General features: G+C 54.8%; 6 protein-coding genes and 1 non-coding gene across 7 annotated transcripts; 2 read left to right on the forward strand and 5 right to left on the reverse strand.

Moving 5' to 3' along the window:
* Positions 1–1,953: 1,953 nt before the first annotated feature.
* Positions 1,954–5,003, reverse strand: LY79DRAFT_517446 (formate-tetrahydrofolate ligase; the record flags this gene model as incomplete). Its single annotated transcript, XM_060554937.1, has 5 exons — positions 1,954–2,062; positions 2,113–4,640; positions 4,694–4,731; positions 4,794–4,814; positions 4,880–5,003. The coding sequence occupies 5 exons, from the start codon at positions 5,001–5,003 to the stop codon at positions 1,954–1,956; spliced, it is 2,820 nt and encodes a 939-aa protein (XP_060413182.1).
* A 564-nt stretch (positions 5,004–5,567) lies between these two features.
* LY79DRAFT_237236 (uncharacterized protein) lies at positions 5,568–6,196 on the reverse strand. The gene has a single exon (XM_060551711.1). It carries the CDS (start codon positions 6,066–6,068, stop codon positions 5,685–5,687), a length of 384 nt encoding a protein of 127 aa, XP_060413183.1. The 5' UTR covers positions 6,069–6,196; the 3' UTR covers positions 5,568–5,684.
* A 439-nt stretch (positions 6,197–6,635) lies between these two features.
* On the forward strand, positions 6,636–7,942 carry LY79DRAFT_670460 (WD domain-containing protein; the record flags this gene model as incomplete). Its single annotated transcript, XM_060563780.1, has 5 exons — positions 6,636–6,685; positions 6,814–7,294; positions 7,351–7,467; positions 7,519–7,743; positions 7,799–7,942. 5 exons carry the CDS (start codon positions 6,636–6,638, stop codon positions 7,940–7,942), a joined length of 1,017 nt encoding a protein of 338 aa, XP_060413184.1.
* Positions 7,943–8,655: 713 nt separating this feature from the next.
* LY79DRAFT_t153 lies at positions 8,656–8,754 on the reverse strand. Its single transcript has one exon. It is a non-coding gene; the product is annotated as a tRNA-Leu (tRNA).
* LY79DRAFT_556599 (uncharacterized protein) lies at positions 8,656–9,519 on the reverse strand. Its single transcript, XM_060558028.1, has 3 exons — positions 9,224–9,519; positions 8,974–9,190; positions 8,656–8,845 (listed from the first exon to the last, which is right to left on the reverse strand). Exons 1-3 carry the CDS (start codon positions 9,429–9,431, stop codon positions 8,785–8,787), a joined length of 486 nt encoding a protein of 161 aa, XP_060413185.1. The 5' UTR covers positions 9,432–9,519; the 3' UTR covers positions 8,656–8,784.
* Positions 9,520–11,285, reverse strand: LY79DRAFT_556601 (uncharacterized protein). Its single transcript, XM_060558029.1, has 2 exons — positions 10,878–11,285; positions 9,520–10,827 (listed from the first exon to the last, which is right to left on the reverse strand). Exon 2 carries the CDS (start codon positions 10,797–10,799, stop codon positions 9,987–9,989), a length of 813 nt encoding a protein of 270 aa, XP_060413186.1. The 5' UTR covers positions 10,800–10,827; positions 10,878–11,285; the 3' UTR covers positions 9,520–9,986.
* A 220-nt stretch (positions 11,286–11,505) lies between these two features.
* Positions 11,506–15,654, forward strand: LY79DRAFT_608790 (SNF2 family domain-containing protein). Its single transcript, XM_060561916.1, has 4 exons — positions 11,506–11,777; positions 11,875–12,042; positions 12,119–15,091; positions 15,149–15,654. The coding sequence occupies exons 1-4, from the start codon at positions 11,694–11,696 to the stop codon at positions 15,281–15,283; spliced, it is 3,360 nt and encodes a 1,119-aa protein (XP_060413187.1). The 5' UTR covers positions 11,506–11,693; the 3' UTR covers positions 15,284–15,654.
* The last annotated feature ends 5 nt before the right edge of the window (positions 15,655–15,659 follow it).

Genomic DNA, 15,659 nt, shown 5'->3' on the forward strand with positions numbered 1-15,659 from the left:
TTTCTTTTTTGCTTTTGTTTCTTGGCTTTTCTCTAAGCAAACTACTTCGTGAACATACTTGACAAAGCTGGGGTTTCTTTTTCTTTCGCGGTGTGTTGGAGTAAATATGGGCAAGGGAACAGTTTTTTCATTGCAATTTTCATGGCAGCTTTGATGACAGAAAGGAAGGAAAGGGTATCATGATTGCAGTCTCTTTTTCCTGGCTGCAGATTGGGAAGAGAGAAGAGCCAGGATGGGCCATTACTGATGAAAGCTGTCGCACGTCACGCACGAGTTCATACCCTATACAGAAGCCTGGCCTCGGTGGCCACCCTGTAGTTTCAATGGTGAATTGGAGAGAGGGACAAGATCCTCAATGGAAATATTTCAAAACGATGAAAAGCCCCCGAACCATATCCTAATCTCCCACACATGCTTGGTGTGAAAGATGGGAGGGTGTAATGTGCATGACGCTCCCTGATGATCTGACGGCTAGGAGCGTTCCTAGACAACTCTGGCAGATCTGCTGGCGCAGCATCCCAAAAGGCAATCAAGGCTTTCCAAGGTAAAAATGACAGTTTGAAAAATGATCGGTCTGCCCGTCTGGGCCCGGTCGCCTGACGTTCCGGCCGCGTCTGGGAAATGGGAGACCGTGGACGGCCACGAGACCCGGCAGCCCGGTCCGATGGCTACCCACCCCACGCTTTGAATGCCGGAACGGCACCCGCCGAGTTTGTCAACAGCCAAGGCGAGAGAATACTACCCAGAATCAAGGCCAGATATATTACCGCCCAGACACACCCTCGCCCTTCCCCGCCCCCAAGCGTTCCCTGCTGTTGGTGGTGGCTCTATCCGCCTCGACCGGGCCGTCATCGTTGCCGAGTAGAAAACCTCCCTCGTGCCGTCCAGTCCGTCTGGCAGCGCCGGCTAGCCCCCAGCCGCCCATCCTGAATCACCTATCCCACGAACAGGAGGTAAATATTCCAGAAAGGGGAAGGGGGGGTCGGGGTCGAGGTGAGCGGTTTGGAGATGGCTCGTTGGCGAGATCAAACTTTCTTGCTGGCGCAGGCGATAGGGTTAGAGACCGACACCAGCGGGAAAGCCGCCACGGGACATTGGTCACGAGGTCGAACGTCAGGCGGGCATCAACGATCTGGAAGGAGGGTGTGGTTCTCGTGAGCTAGACTCGATGACTCGGCAGAGCCAAGCGGACGCCCGACCCATCCGTCTACCTCGTCTCACCCTATGGCACGATCGTTCAAAAAAACAAATTGCGGAAACGTACGTCCCGCGTGGCCTTACGACCCCACCTTGTGGCATGGAACAGAAAAGAAGGCAATCTCACTCCTGGGGGGGGGGGGGGGGGGGGGAGGGGGGAAGCCTTCTCTTTCTCCTCGTCGCGAAGAGGTCGCGCGACCGGATGGGGACTGTCACAAGGAAAGGAGGGGAGAAGAAACCTACGAGCTCTGCGCCTTGACACACGCCCGGAAACCTCTCGCCGAGGCCGCTGGATGCCGACGCGGAAAGACGCAGTCGGACGGCGCCGTCCTGATGGGGGCGGCCGGGCATCGAGGGGCGAGCCTAGGAGACGATGCGCTCTGGACTTGGATGCGCCGGTCGTTCGCATCTGCGGTTCGGCGTTCCACGACGGACGGATACCGATGCCTCATTGGCAGACGTCGGGGTTCGCCCATCCAATAAACGCAACCGGCAATGGGTCGATACTGAACGAATGCATCTTGGAATAGTTCCTTATCTATTCTCGTGCTCGGACATTCTATGAGCCCGAGAGTACATATCATTGTTGAACAGATTGCTATAGTAGCCCTTCTTCCCATGTTTTGCTCAGCGCCATTTGTTGAATAAATGCCACCGGAATACCGCTTGTCCCTTTTTCCCAAAAACTTTTTAAAAAAATATATGATCCGAATCTCAAGGCGCCTCAGAACCACCGGCAAGCCTGCCAACCTTTGCTTAGAAAAGGCCATCGATCTCACCAGTCTCGGTGTCGACGTCGACGTTCAAGTAACCGGGAGCCGTGGGCAGACCGGGGATGGTCTGGATGTCAGCGGCGAGAGCGTACCTATGCCCGTGTTAGTTGCATCCATCTTCGCTGGGACGGCTTCAACTTACAAGTAACCCGCACCGGCGGCCATTCTGACGTCCCGAATGGGGACGGTGAAGCCGGTGGGAGCGCCCTTCAGGTCGGGGTCGTGAGACAGGGAGTACTGCGTCTTGGCAACGCAGATGGGGAGGTTGCCAAAGCCCTGCTTGGTGTAGGTGTCGACCTTCTTCTGCGCAAGCTCGCTGAACTCGACAGCAGCGGCGCCGTACATCTTCTGGCCGATGGCCTCGATGCGCTGCTGAACGGAGCCCTCGAGGTCGTACAGAAGCTTGAAGTCCTTGGGCTTCTCGCTCGCGGCGATGACGCCCTTGCCCAGCTCGATGGCGCCCTTGCCACCCTCGGCCCAGTGGTTGGAGAGGATGGCATCCTCGGCGCCGGCGGCGATGGCCTCCTCACGGATGACAGCGATTTCGGCGTCAGTGTCTGTGACGAACTTGTTGATGGCAACAACGACGGGGATGCCGTACACCTTGGCGTTCTGAATTTGCTTCTTGAGGTTGACGCAGCCAGCGCGGAGGACGTCGACGTTCTCTTCCTTGTAGACGGCGTTGAGCGGCGCACCAGGGGCGATAGGAGGACCGCCGCCGTGAACCTTGAGGGCACGGACGGTAGCGACAATAACCACGACGTCGGGCACGAGTCCCGAAGCCCGACACTTGATGTTGAAGAAACGCTCTCCGCCCATGGTGAAGTCGAAGCCGGCCTCGGTGACAACGAAACCAGCCTTCTCGGAGTGGTCCTCTTCAGGCTCAGTGCCGACAATCTTGAGGGCCATCTTGTCCGCCAAGATGGAGCTGTTGCCGACGCTGATGTTGGCGAAGGGGCCGGCGTGGACGAACACGGGGGTGCCCTCCAGAGTCTGCATGAGGTTGGGCTTGATGGCGTCTCTCATCAGAGCCGTAAGAGCGCCGCCAGCACCAATGTCGTCGCAGGTGACAGGGTCGCCGCTCCTGGAGCTGGCAATTACCATGCTTCCCAGGCGTTTGCGCATGTCAGCCAAGTCGGTGCTGAGAGCAAGAATGGCCATGCACTCGCTGGCGACAGAGATATCGAAGCCGGTCTCACGGGTGTGGCCCTTCTCGGTCGGCGCAACACCGACAGTGATCCCTCGCAGGTGGCGGTCGTTGACGTCCAGTACACGTCTCCATGTGATGGTCTCAGGGTCGATATCCAGACGGGCGAAGCGGCGGATCTCCTCCTCGGTCAGGTCGTCGGGGTTGGTCTTCTCGATACCCAGCTTCTTGAGGCGAGGCAGCATGACGGGGGGAAACACCCTCTTGCCGTTCTTGGCGGGCACAAGGCGCTTGTAGAGGGGGCCATCCTTCTGGGTGTTCTCGTGGAACATGCGGGTCTCAATCGCAGCAGCAAGAAGGTTGTTTGCCGCGGTGATGGCGTGGATGTCTCCAGTCAGGTGGAGGTTGAACTCGTCCATGGGAATGACCTGGCTGTAGCCACCACCGGCGGCACCGCCCTTGATACCGAAAGTCGGGCCTTGGCTGGGCTGGCGCACGTTGGCGAAGGTGACGCGGCCAAGGTGGGCGCCCAAAGCCTGCGCAAGTCCCATTGTGGTAGTAGACTTACCCTCACCGAGCGGCGTGGGAGTAATACCCGTGACAACAACGTACTTGCCGTTGCGGCGGTGTTCGAGGCGCTTCAGGAGACTGAGATCAACCTTGGCCTTGTAGGCTCCGTAGGGCTCGAGCTCGTGGGAAGCAATGCCGACCTCCTTGGCGAGGCGGGTAATCTGCTTCGGGTTCTGAGACCTCGAGACCTCAATGTCAGAGGGGACGGGCTCCTTGAGGTGCAGCGGCAGAGGCGAGATCTTCCTCTGCTTTTGCCTCTCAAAGGACTTGACTGTAGAGTCCACAACGTTGGACAGCAGCATGGCCACAGTCATAGGACCAACACCGCCAGGAACCGGTGTGATATGAGAAGCAACCTGGGAAGCCGACTCGTAGTCGACGTCTCCAACAAGGCGCTGCCCTGACTTCTTGGAGGCATCGGGAATGTAGTTTGTACCGACGTCGATCACGACAGCTCCCGGCCTGAGCCATTCGCCCTTGACGAAGCCGGGCTGGCCAATGGCTGCGATGACAACGTCGGCGGCCTTGAGGTGCTCTTCCAGGCCCTCGGTCTTGGAGTGGCACACGGTAACGGTTGCGTCAGCGTTGCGGAGGAGATAGCTCACAGGGCTGCCGACAATGTCGCTACGTCCGAGCACGACAGCGTTCTTGCCCTTCAGGTCGACGCCGGCTTCCTGCAGCAAGACCATAACACCCTTGGGGGTGCAGGGGATGAAGTAGGGGCGGCCACCCTTCTTAGCGAGCTCGCCGATGTTTCTCGTCCCAAAACCGTCGACATCCTTCTCGTCAGCGACGGCAGATGTGATTACGTACTCATCGAGGTGCTTGGGAATGGGAAGTTGAACCAGAATACCGTGGACGGTAGGGTCGTCATTCAGGCGGGAAATGCGATCAAGAAGTTCGGACTCGGTAATGGATTCGGGAAACTGGATGAGTTCGCAGTCGACGTTGGCCTAGAGCTATTAGCACCCTTTGAAAAGATGTCGAGACAATGTCAAGCAATTACCTCCTTTGCGGCCTTTTGCTTCATGCGCACGTAGGTGCCTGCGGGGTTGTGAGCATGGCAACAAATTTCATGGTGGGGTAATCACGGCAGCACAACATACTCGAGTCCGATCTCTCACCGACTGTGGAAGGATGTGGTCAGCGAAAGCACAAGCGAAATGCAGTTCGGAAACAGCTCGAAACAAACCTTGGATGATGGTGAGCTGCGGCTGGAACCTGGGGTTCAGCTTCTGCTTCTCGAGAACGTCGCTGGCGATGGATTCCCGGATCTTGTTGGCGATGGCAGTGCCATCGATCTTGTTGGCGACCATTGCGGGGGAGGATGTCGCGAAGGACCTGTTGTGGGAGATTATGTCGTGCGGAACCAGAGTCCTTGCAATGAACGGGCTGGAAGATTGCCAAGGGACGAGTGATGCAGCTCGAACTCGCAGGTTTCCAAACGCAAAGCCTGTGTATTGACGGGAGGAAGATGAAGTTCTCGAGACAGAGACCGGAGTCGAGCGCGCAGCCTGAGTGTAAGCGGGAGCGGCGAGAATGAGGGGTGGGTGACAGCAATTCAGTTCAAGATTTAGCGCTCCGCAGGGCCGGCGGCCTGGTGGATCTCGGTCCGTAGCTACCCCAAGGTTCTGATGCTGAGGCAATGGGCGGGAGGCGGAAGCTTGAGCCAGCGAATGGTGAGGGGCCGATGCCGCAGCCCTGGAAGACAAAACGCGGGTTCGAAGCCGAGCGTTGGACGTTTTGGGCAGCCCGAGACGGCATGGCCAAGATAGCTGCATGCCCTTCAACTGGCTGATAGGTGACATGCCGAACCCCGAGATGTTGCGTTGCGCCTTGACCTGTTCTACACCGCAGGTTCACCAGCAAGATCTCCCTTTAGGCAACTGGGTGGATCTAAGCGATAAGCTCTGTGAGTCGTATGTATGACTGATGAGCCCCTGGTTCTGGTTCTACAGACTCTTGGTTCCAGCTTTCAGCAGTGTCAATGGGGAGGATCAGCGATTTAAGCAGGTCGAAAAATTTCGGGCGTGGCCCCGAACCGCCCCGGCTTCAAAGCCGATCGATAAGAGACGGGTTATGGGTATCAGGGGGGGGCAATCACAGCTTTGGTATCGACTGCCTGCGCCTGTGAAAGTAATCGACACACTCGACGTACAGGCGTTTCTCAACGAGATGAGGTAAAATGTCACGATTGGTTGGTCGTTGAACCAAATTAAAAACAAGAAAGCCAACAGAGGTTGGCAAGAGAAGACCGAATCGATGTCGAAAAGAAGCCCTGCGGGAAAGGGGACAAAGACAAAACGAATATGATACAAGACAAAGAGTACAACGACAGCAGTCCGAATAGTCTGATATTTTTGCTCTCGCATAGAAAGCATCCAGCTAGACAAGAGTTGTTGAAACTACTTCAAGTTCCTTTGAGGTCCGTTGAGGTTAGAGGATTTCGAGTCAAAGGCCAGATGCGTTGTAAGGCTGCTAGGGTTCCAATTCCGGAAAATGCATCGAGTGCACAAAACTGGAACTGAGTCAACGATGAGTCGAGATTGCCCAAAGGAGCCGTTGTGACTGATGCCTCCTTGATTCTGACATGGAACGAATGGTATTGGCCGGACCGGACTGGACTAGAGGGGAGCTTCAGTCTAAGAGAAAGGTTTGATGAGTCAGTCGAAGTATAGCAAGCTGTGGTGTGGTAGATGGCTGTGCTACAGTGCCTGAGGCGTAAGGCGGTGAGTGGCTGCTCACCTCAGCCGGCAGAATGGTCGCGGGGGAAAAAGTGCGCCCCACACCAGTGCACCGAAACCCACAATGTCGAGGTGAAGGGCAAAAATTGCTGCCAGACGACATCGCAAGCCATATAAAGACCGACGTCCCCTGCCGCAACACCGCCCTCCGCAAATAGAAGCCCCGAGACCGAGAAGAGCAATACTCCTCGATAATCAGACAATATGAGGCCTATTCTTTTGGCAGGTCACGAGCGTGCGCTCACTCAGATCAAGTACGTTGCCTGTGCCCGCCTGCGAAATTATCCAGGAAAGAGGGGGAAGAGGGCGAAGCGCCCACGCCCCTCCTTTACTCTGACGATAGGGGCGGCATGTAACTGACATGATGCGCCGTCTTGGATAGGTACAACTCAGACGGCGACCTTATCTTCTCGACCTCCAAGGATCAGCAGATTTGCGTTTGGTACGCACACAACGGCGAGCGTCTGGGAACCTACCACGGCCACGTCGGTGCCATCTGGACCGTCGACGTCGACCCCACCAGCACCATGATCGCTTCCGGTTCCGCCGACAACACGATGAGACTGTGGGATATCAAGACGGGCAAGAACCTCAAGACCTGGGAGTTCCCCACCGCCGTCAAGCGCGTCGAGTTCAACGAGGATGGTACCAAGCTGCTCGGTGTTACGGAGAAGCGCATGGGTTTCCTTAGCAACATCATCGTCTACGACATCAACCCCGACCCTGAGGCCGAGCAGACCGACGAGCGCGCCTTGACCATCGTGTGCGACGAGAGCAAGGCCACCGTCGCCGGCTTCAGCTACCTCACCAAGTACATCATCGCCGGCCACGAGGACGGCTCCGTCTCCCAGTATGATGCCAAGGTGGGTTTGATGAGACGTAGGTCACAGCATGGAGGCACGATACTGATTGTCTTTAGAACGGTGACCTGATCTACAACGAGCCCGTACACGAGCTCAACACGCCCATTACGGATCTCCAGTGGTCGCAGGACAGAACCTACTTCATCACCGCTAGCAAGGATAAGACATCCAAGGTACATATCTCACTATGCTAGACCACTCGGCCGGATGCTGACCCGATATAGCTCATCACCGCCAAGGACCTCGAGGTCCTCAAGACCTACGTCGCCGATACTCCCCTCAACAGCGCCACCATCACGCCCAAGAAGGACTTTGTTATCCTTGGAGGTGGCCAGGCCGCCATGGATGTCACCCGTACCTCGGCAAGACAAGGAAAGTTCGAGGCCAGATTCTACCACAAGATCTTCGAAGAGGAGGTTGGCAGAGTCCGTGGTCACTTCGGCCCCCTGGTAAGCTGGCTAGCTTTTGTGATAATGGAGACCCCGGTAACTAACACGTCCCAAGAACACCGTCGCCGCAGACCCCACCGGCAAGGGCTACGCATCCGGAGGAGAGGACGGTTACGTCCGTGTCCACCAGTTCGACAAGGGCTACTTCGACTTCATGTACGAGGTCGAGCGGGAACGGAAGAACAGACAGGAGAACTAGGGAGAAAGGGAGGGACTGATTTGGTTAACAACAAACACAAAAGCAACGCCCTTCTTTGCTACGTCTTCTCGTCTTCTTTCGCGGCTTGCATTAGTACGGCGTTCTGGGAAATCTCTGGGGGATGGTTAGATTGGTTTTTGTAAAAACCTAGGGCAGTCCGCGAAGAACAGACGAACGAAAAAAGAATGGCTTTGGTACGGATGATATCAAGACATTTGCTCTCTTTCGCCCTGGCGCGGAGGGCGACCTGGGGTTGAGATGAACCAAGATAACAGGGTAATGACGAGTTGTCTGGCACCTAGGCTCAACGTATCGTGGCATGATTGCGGTTGCGCAGGCCTGTGTTCGTGCTCATGACTGAGATATTCATGAAAGCGGACGACTTGAGTGAGGGATAATCCCCCCATCACCTTAGAAAGAAACCTTATCTACCAAATAGAGTTACCACTCCACGCGCGCCAAGAGCAGGGGAACTTGATAATCAGGCAAACCACGGCCCGTGACGCTCAGCTGCCTGCCGCAGAGAAACAGGCCCTGCCGTGAAACAGTGCCGCTTGTCATACCTCCTCTAAATAGCGATTGAAGGTGAAGAACGCAGCGGCACAGGACGGCGAAATACTCAACGGCCTCCTCGGTATTTGTGTATGTATGTATGTATATGTGCAGTGTCAAACCAATGTTCTATCTATAACCTCTGTGCAAAAATAGAAAAATGAAAGGGACGAGACTCGAACTCGCGCGGGTTGCCCCACCAGGAAACAGATGTTAAGCTGACCTTAACCTGGCGCCATAACCAACTCGGCCACCCTTCCGTATTGATGATCTTAGGGGTAATCCCAGGATCAGTTGTGATTGAGAGCAGAATCTGGCGAATGGTTATAAAAAGGCAGAGCTAGGGTTTGGCTAGGTTTTTGGCGAAGTGTGTGCATGAGGTGGGGGGGGACGAGGGGGAGCGGGCAAGGGAATCTCGTCGATTCGGGGGGTTGCAGCGTAGTGCCATGTGGGGTATTCCATGCGAGTCGCGATAGAACCGGCCGCTGAGCCAGTGGTCTTTTTCACGTGGTTGCTTGGGACAGTCTTGGAAAGCGCCCAGGCTCGGAACAGCTTGGTGGGCAAGATGCTGACTGAGCTCGCTCTGAAACGCTGAAGCGATCCCTGCAGTCGTCCACAAAGCCCGTTGACCTAGATATCCCATTTTCGACCGGACAAGACTTGAGTGACGGGCTGGAATGAAGACTCTGGTAGGTTCTAAAGAATGTGGAGCACATACCCCTCGCCTACTGTGGGTAAGTGGTGTATTACTCTTTGGCGCGCAGGCGAAAAGAGAATGCAAAGAAACGGGGCTGCCCAGTTTGAGGGACTTTCCAGAAGGGGCAAGGTGGTAATTGGGAAGAGAAGACGACCTCGAGTTGAGACGAGTCCGAAGTTTCCAGCAGCCGGTTTTGCCATGTGTTGAAACATATTTGGGTTTGTTGAGACTTGATTGCATAGTTTGGGAGATCCGGAGTCTTGAAACCTGAAGCGGCAAAGCCACAAAGAAGGAATTGAGGCCGAAGACATCACTTGGAGATCAGAGTTGCCATATTCAAATGTGTTGTTTGTAATTATCCCTGCGGTGGTAACGGCTTGACTTTGAAGTAGCCGTCTACACCGTCACAAGTTCGACAGGGAAAATAATGATATGTGTGTGTGTGTGTAGCTATTGGCCGTGGACTAGCTAGCCGTCCTTTATTTGGCATCATCGCAATAAACAGTCCCAACCTAAACACCGCCCATGCACCTTCATAAAACCAAACCAACGCCTCTCGTGACGCACTCCTCCTGATGCGCAAAAGTCCCTCTCCTCCCAATTCATCCCTCCTTACCCTTCCTCCAGATAGATGTACGTCGATGCTCGCTCAATCCCGTCAAGACATGTCTGAAGAAACTGTGGTAGACAAAGGAGACAAGATGTTGGTCGTTGGAAAGTTCCCTAGTAGACCGCAGTCGAAAGTGAAGAAAGTGCGTAGAATGCCGCCGCAGTTGTCATCGCCTTCCAGTCGACCTATGTGTGCCGAGTGCGCTTCGGTCCGCCGCCAAACATGTTCTTGTCCAAGCTGCTGAGGTCGAAGATTTCGGCAAAGTTGATCTTGCGTTTCGACCCAGCGCCGCGGCCGAGGTTGTTCCCTTGCCTTGACGCTGAGCGAGGGATATTTGCCGGGTGTCGTGGTCTTGTTGTGCGGCCGCCAGAGTTCGCGTTTGTCGATGTTGTGTCGTGTGTCCGAGAATCTGATAGGTCGAGGTTCGCAAGATTGAGATAGGCGTCTTGTTGAGGTTGCTGAGGCGGCCAAGGGTGTGAGGATTGGAAGGTGAACGAGTCCGCCGTTGGTACCATGATCGACACAGGTTCGGGCTCCTCCTCTTCTTCAACGACCTGAGAGCTGCTAAGGGGTGCTGAGTCCGTCCTCATTTGGCTTTCGCCCCGCATCGCCGACAGTTGAGTGCCGCTGTCTGTCCTGTTGGGCTCCGGGGACGATGCAGCTTCCGCTTTGTCCGCCTCGTCGTCGCTTTCAACATTTTGAGAGCTTTCCCTTCCATCCAAACGTTCGGTCGCCCAGCTCCGGACCCTCCAGCCATCGCCGTCACCCAGGCCAATTTTCTCCTTGTCGAGGAACGCCAGCAGGTCGTCGAGGCAATCCTGGTAGCCGTCCATGCGGGCCTTGGACTGGGCGGCCGCGGATGTCTTGTAAAGTTTCGTTACCGAGAGCGCCGCGGCCTTGAAGGCGTCGAGGAGTTGCTCCGGGGAGTCATTTTGTGTCGTCTGCCTTGCGGCCGAGGCGCCGGGTAGGGAGGTGTTGAGGCTTCGCATGGAATCCATGGTGGTTGTCTCGTAGGTTAAGGAGCGACTGAAAAGAGTCAGTATGGAATCAAAGAATGGGAAAGACAAATCCCGCACCTCTAGCGGTGTAATGTAGGTCGTCGAGTTGTCGGGTAAACAAATCTTTGACTCAGGAGTGGGGTCTCCAAACGGGGTCCCCCAAGTGACTGGCGATAAGGTGTGGTGGTGGCGGCTTCGAGTGCAGATACGCAGACGAGATTTGCAGGCAGATCCTCTTGACGCCAGAACCGGAGCGATTGACAGGTTGGATACGTGGTGATGGAGGTTGTCTAATGGGCGGCGATGCAAGATGCAGTTGTTTGTCAATGAGGCGGAGGTCAGCTTGTCTTCAGCGTAAGGTAAAGCACATGACACTGGGAAATGGCACTAACCGAGAGAGCCAGCAGCGACTTCACAGGCCATAATTTACGGATACCTTAGGTGGCTTTGACGTTATCCCCTCATGGTCAGTGCGCTAGTTCTGACTGATCCAATCCTGGACCGGACGGTGGAGCTGCACGCTTGTCTCTGACAGAGGTAACGGGAGACGTTCTGGTCGGAGCCTGCCTTCTTCCGCGTCCGACATCCCGGGGCGGCTGTACTCCACTTGATTGACGGGCGCACGGGGAAAGACACGGCGAAAACACGCTAGTCCTGATTGGAATTTGTCTTCTCAAGCAGAGGGATCCCACCTTTCCTCCATCATCTAAAAAACATCTACGACCGTTCACTCTCGCGCAGCACCAAAGCGCTCTCCATTTCTTGAGCGTTTCCTCAATCAACGTCGCCTGCAAAACGTTTGTGGTAATTGAACATCATCTACAGTTCCTGGCGCACGCAACATAGTCGAAAGAAACGCGTGTAAGTCGCGTAAAGTGATTTACAGCCGTCAGGATGGCGCCTCGCTCGAGAGCTGCTGCGGCCGACACCGACGCGTCAATGTCGGACGCGGCAGACGCTCATCCCGTTGAATCGATGGTAAGTGTTCCTTATCGACTCCTCTCGCACTGTTATATTCCCTAGGCCGCTACGAATCGCGACTGGATTGAAAATCGTTTGGCTGACATGCATATAGGAAGTCGACGAGACTCCCGACTACACCGACTCGGATACCAATGCGAACACCACCGCCAGTAGCGTTATTGGTGAACCTCTGGGAGATGGTCGTAAAAGGCGGACCGAAGCCAATCAGCTTCGTCGCAGCATCTTCGGCAAGAAACACGATCGCTTGGGTGAATCAAAGGTACGCTAGGCGCGAGCTCCTGACGGTAGAAAACGGCCCAGGCAACGGCGTAGTGCTAAATGATGTTCCCAAACAGGAAGAAGACAGTATTCGACGCTTTCGATACCTGTTGGGTCTTACGGACCTCTTCCGCCACTTCATCGAAACGAACCCCAACCCCAAGATTCGGGAAATCATGACAGAGATCGATCGACAGAACGCAGAGGCATCAAAGAGCAAGAAGAAGGGTTCGCGTCAGGGCGGCGCTAGTAACGAGCGCTTGCGGCGGACTGAAGCTGAGGAAGATGCCGAGCTGCTTCAAGACGAGAAGCACGGAGGCTCTGCCGAAACGGTCTTCCGTGAATCGCCTGCCTTCATCAAGGGCCAGATGAGAGACTATCAAGTCGCTGGTCTCAACTGGTTGATTTCACTCCATGAGAATGGTATCTCTGGCATCCTTGCCGATGAGATGGGTCTCGGAAAGACCTTGCAAACAATCTCGTTCCTGGGCTACCTGAGACACATCATGGGTATCACTGGTCCCCACATCGTTATCGTGCCGAAGTCGACGTTGGACAACTGGAAGCGAGAATTCGAAAAATGGACTCCTGAGGTCAACGTATTGGTGCTTCAGGGCGCCAAAGAGGAACGTAACGCGCTCATCAACGACCGTTTGGTCAACGAAGATTTTGACGTCTGCATCACGAGTTACGAAATGATTTTGCGCGAGAAGAGTCACCTCAAGAAGTTCGCATGGGAGTACATCATCATCGACGAAGCGCACCGCATCAAGAACGAGGAATCATCGTTGGCCCAGGTGATCCGCGTCTTCAACTCCCGAAACCGGCTCCTGATCACTGGTACACCTCTTCAAAACAACCTCCACGAGTTGTGGGCTCTGCTCAACTTCTTGCTTCCCGATGTTTTCGGCGACTCCGAGGCCTTCGACCAGTGGTTTTCGGGCCGAGAACAGGACCAGGACACTGTCGTCCAGCAGCTCCACCGTGTGCTGCGGCCCTTCCTGCTCCGAAGAGTCAAGAGCGATGTTGAGAAGAGCTTGCTGCCCAAGAAGGAGGTCAACCTGTACCTGGGTATGTCCGACATGCAGGTCAAGTGGTACCAGAAAATTCTCGAGAAGGACATTGACGCTGTCAACGGCGCCAACGGCAAACGGGAGTCGAAGACAAGACTGCTCAATATTGTGATGCAGTTGCGTAAATGCTGCAACCACCCTTACCTCTTCGAAGGCGCCGAACCTGGCCCGCCCTACACCACTGACGAGCATCTCATTTACAATGCTGGCAAGATGGTCGTTCTCGACAAGTTGCTGGCTAGAATGCAGAAGCAGGGCAGCAGAGTTCTCATCTTCTCACAGATGAGCCGTCTCTTGGACATACTCGAAGACTACTGCGTGTTTCGCGAGTACAAGTATTGCCGTATTGACGGTGGAACGGCCCACGAGGATCGTATCGCCGCCATCGACGAGTACAACAAGCCAGGTTCCGAGAAGTTCATCTTCTTGCTCACGACGAGAGCGGGTGGCCTGGGCATCAACCTCACCTCTGCTGATATTGTCGTTCTTTACGACAGCGATTGGAACCCTCAGGCCGATTTGCAGGCCATGGATCGTGCCCATCGTATCGGTCAGACCAAGCAGGTCGTTGTTTATCGTTTCGTGACGGATAACGCGATTGAGGAGAAGGTCTTGGAAAGAGCAGCTCAAAAGCTTCGTCTCGACCAGCTTGTCATCCAGCAAGGCCGTGCTCAGGTTGCCGCAAAGGCTGCTGCCAACAAGGACGAGCTTCTCTCAATGATCCAACACGGTGCCGAGAAGGTCTTCCAAAGCAAGGGCGCAGCCGGTGTGCCAGCCGAAAAGGGCGCTGACCTGGACGACGACGATATCGACAAGATTCTTGCGTCTGGTGAATCGAGAACCAAGGAGCTCAACGCCAGGTACGAGAAGCTTGGAATCGACGACCTGCAGAATTTCACGTCCGAGTCCGCCTACACCTGGAACGGCGAGGATTTCAAGACCAACAAGAAGGACATTGGGATGAACTGGATCAACCCCGCCAAGCGTGAGCGAAAGGAGCAATCATACTCCATGGACAAGTACTTCCGCCAGACCATGTACCCTCCCAAAGAGAAGGACACCAAGCCCAAGGCCCCGAGGGCTCCAAGGCAGGTTCCGGTTCACGACTACCAGTTCTATCCGCCTAGGTTGCGCGACCTCCAGGATCGTGAGACGGCGTACTACCGCAAGGAAATTGGTTACAAGGTCCCGCTTTCTGATGGCGATGATGAGAACCTTGACGAGCGTGAAGCAGAGCGTGCGCTGGATCAACAAGAGATTGACAATGCAACGCCACTCACCGAGGAAGAGCAGGAGGAGAAGCAACGCCTGTCACAGCAAGGGTTTGGCGAATGGAACAGGCGCGACTTTCAGCAGTTCGTCAACGCATCCGGACGTTACGGCCGCAATGACTACGAAAGTATCGCAGAGGATATCGACAACAAAACTGCCGCTGAAGTCAAACAATACGCCAAGGTCTTCTGGCAGCGGTATACGGAGATCGCAGACTACAACAAGTACATCAAGGTCATTGAAGATGGCGAGGAGCGTATGCGCAAGATTGAACACCAGAGGAAGCTGCTTCGCAAGAAGATGTCTCAATACCGTGTCCCCTTGCAGCAGCTCAAGATCAACTATTCCGTCTCCACCACGAACAAGAAGGTGTACACAGAGGAAGAGGATCGATTCCTGCTGGTTCTTCTCGACAAGCATGGCATCGACTCGCCGGGCCTGTATGAGAAAATGCGAGATGAGATCGCAGAGAGCCCTCTGTTCCGTTTCGACTGGTTCTTCCTCAGCAGGACGCCCGTTGAGTTGAGCCGTCGCTGCACTACGTTGTTGACGACCATTGTCAAGGAATTTGAGGACGTCCATCCCACAAAGGGTGCAAACGGCGTCAATGGAAAGGTCAAGAGAGAAGCCGACGATGAGGAGAACGATGAGGACAGCATCCTGGGCATGGCACCAGCGAAGAAGAAGTCCAAGAATGGTGTCAAGGTGAGAACCCTGACGAGCTCCTAAACCGCAAAGAGACCTTACTGACCATGATTGTAGAACAAGGCACTAGACAACGTCAAGTCGGAGGCCGGAAGCAAGAACACATCCGCGGCTCCTTCTAGAGCGTCGAGCGTCACATCAAACAAGTCGGCCACCAATGCCAAGAGCAAGACCAAGGGCAAGAAGAAATAGACGGCTGACAAACCTACACGAATGAACAAGATGTCGACTTTTTTGTTTTGGTGTGGGTGTGGTTTTCTGGCAGTGACTGCGAATAGAAAAAGGCGTTTGGTCCGGCATTACCTTTCGGTCGGTTATATCTTTAAGGAACCCTAGTTGTATGGCTTTCGCCATAGACGGCCACTCGGGCTGTGTCAATAGGAACTATGTATGTTGAGCTCGATTGCACGAGAATTGAACGAATTTCAAAGATGCCATGTACCACTATACCAAATGTCGATTTTGTAACAAAAGAAGATGGGGGGGGCATCTGGACGTAAAGTATGGTAGAGTTGCAATTTAACTGAAAAAAGCCATAATGTGTGTTGTTGGTCAAGTCCGCAAGGAA

The sequence above is a fragment of the Colletotrichum navitas genome, assembly GCF_030913465.1.
Source record: "Colletotrichum navitas strain CBS 125086 chromosome Unknown LY79scaffold_37, whole genome shotgun sequence".
In the NCBI taxonomy this organism is placed as follows: domain Eukaryota; kingdom Fungi; phylum Ascomycota; class Sordariomycetes; order Glomerellales; family Glomerellaceae; genus Colletotrichum; species Colletotrichum navitas.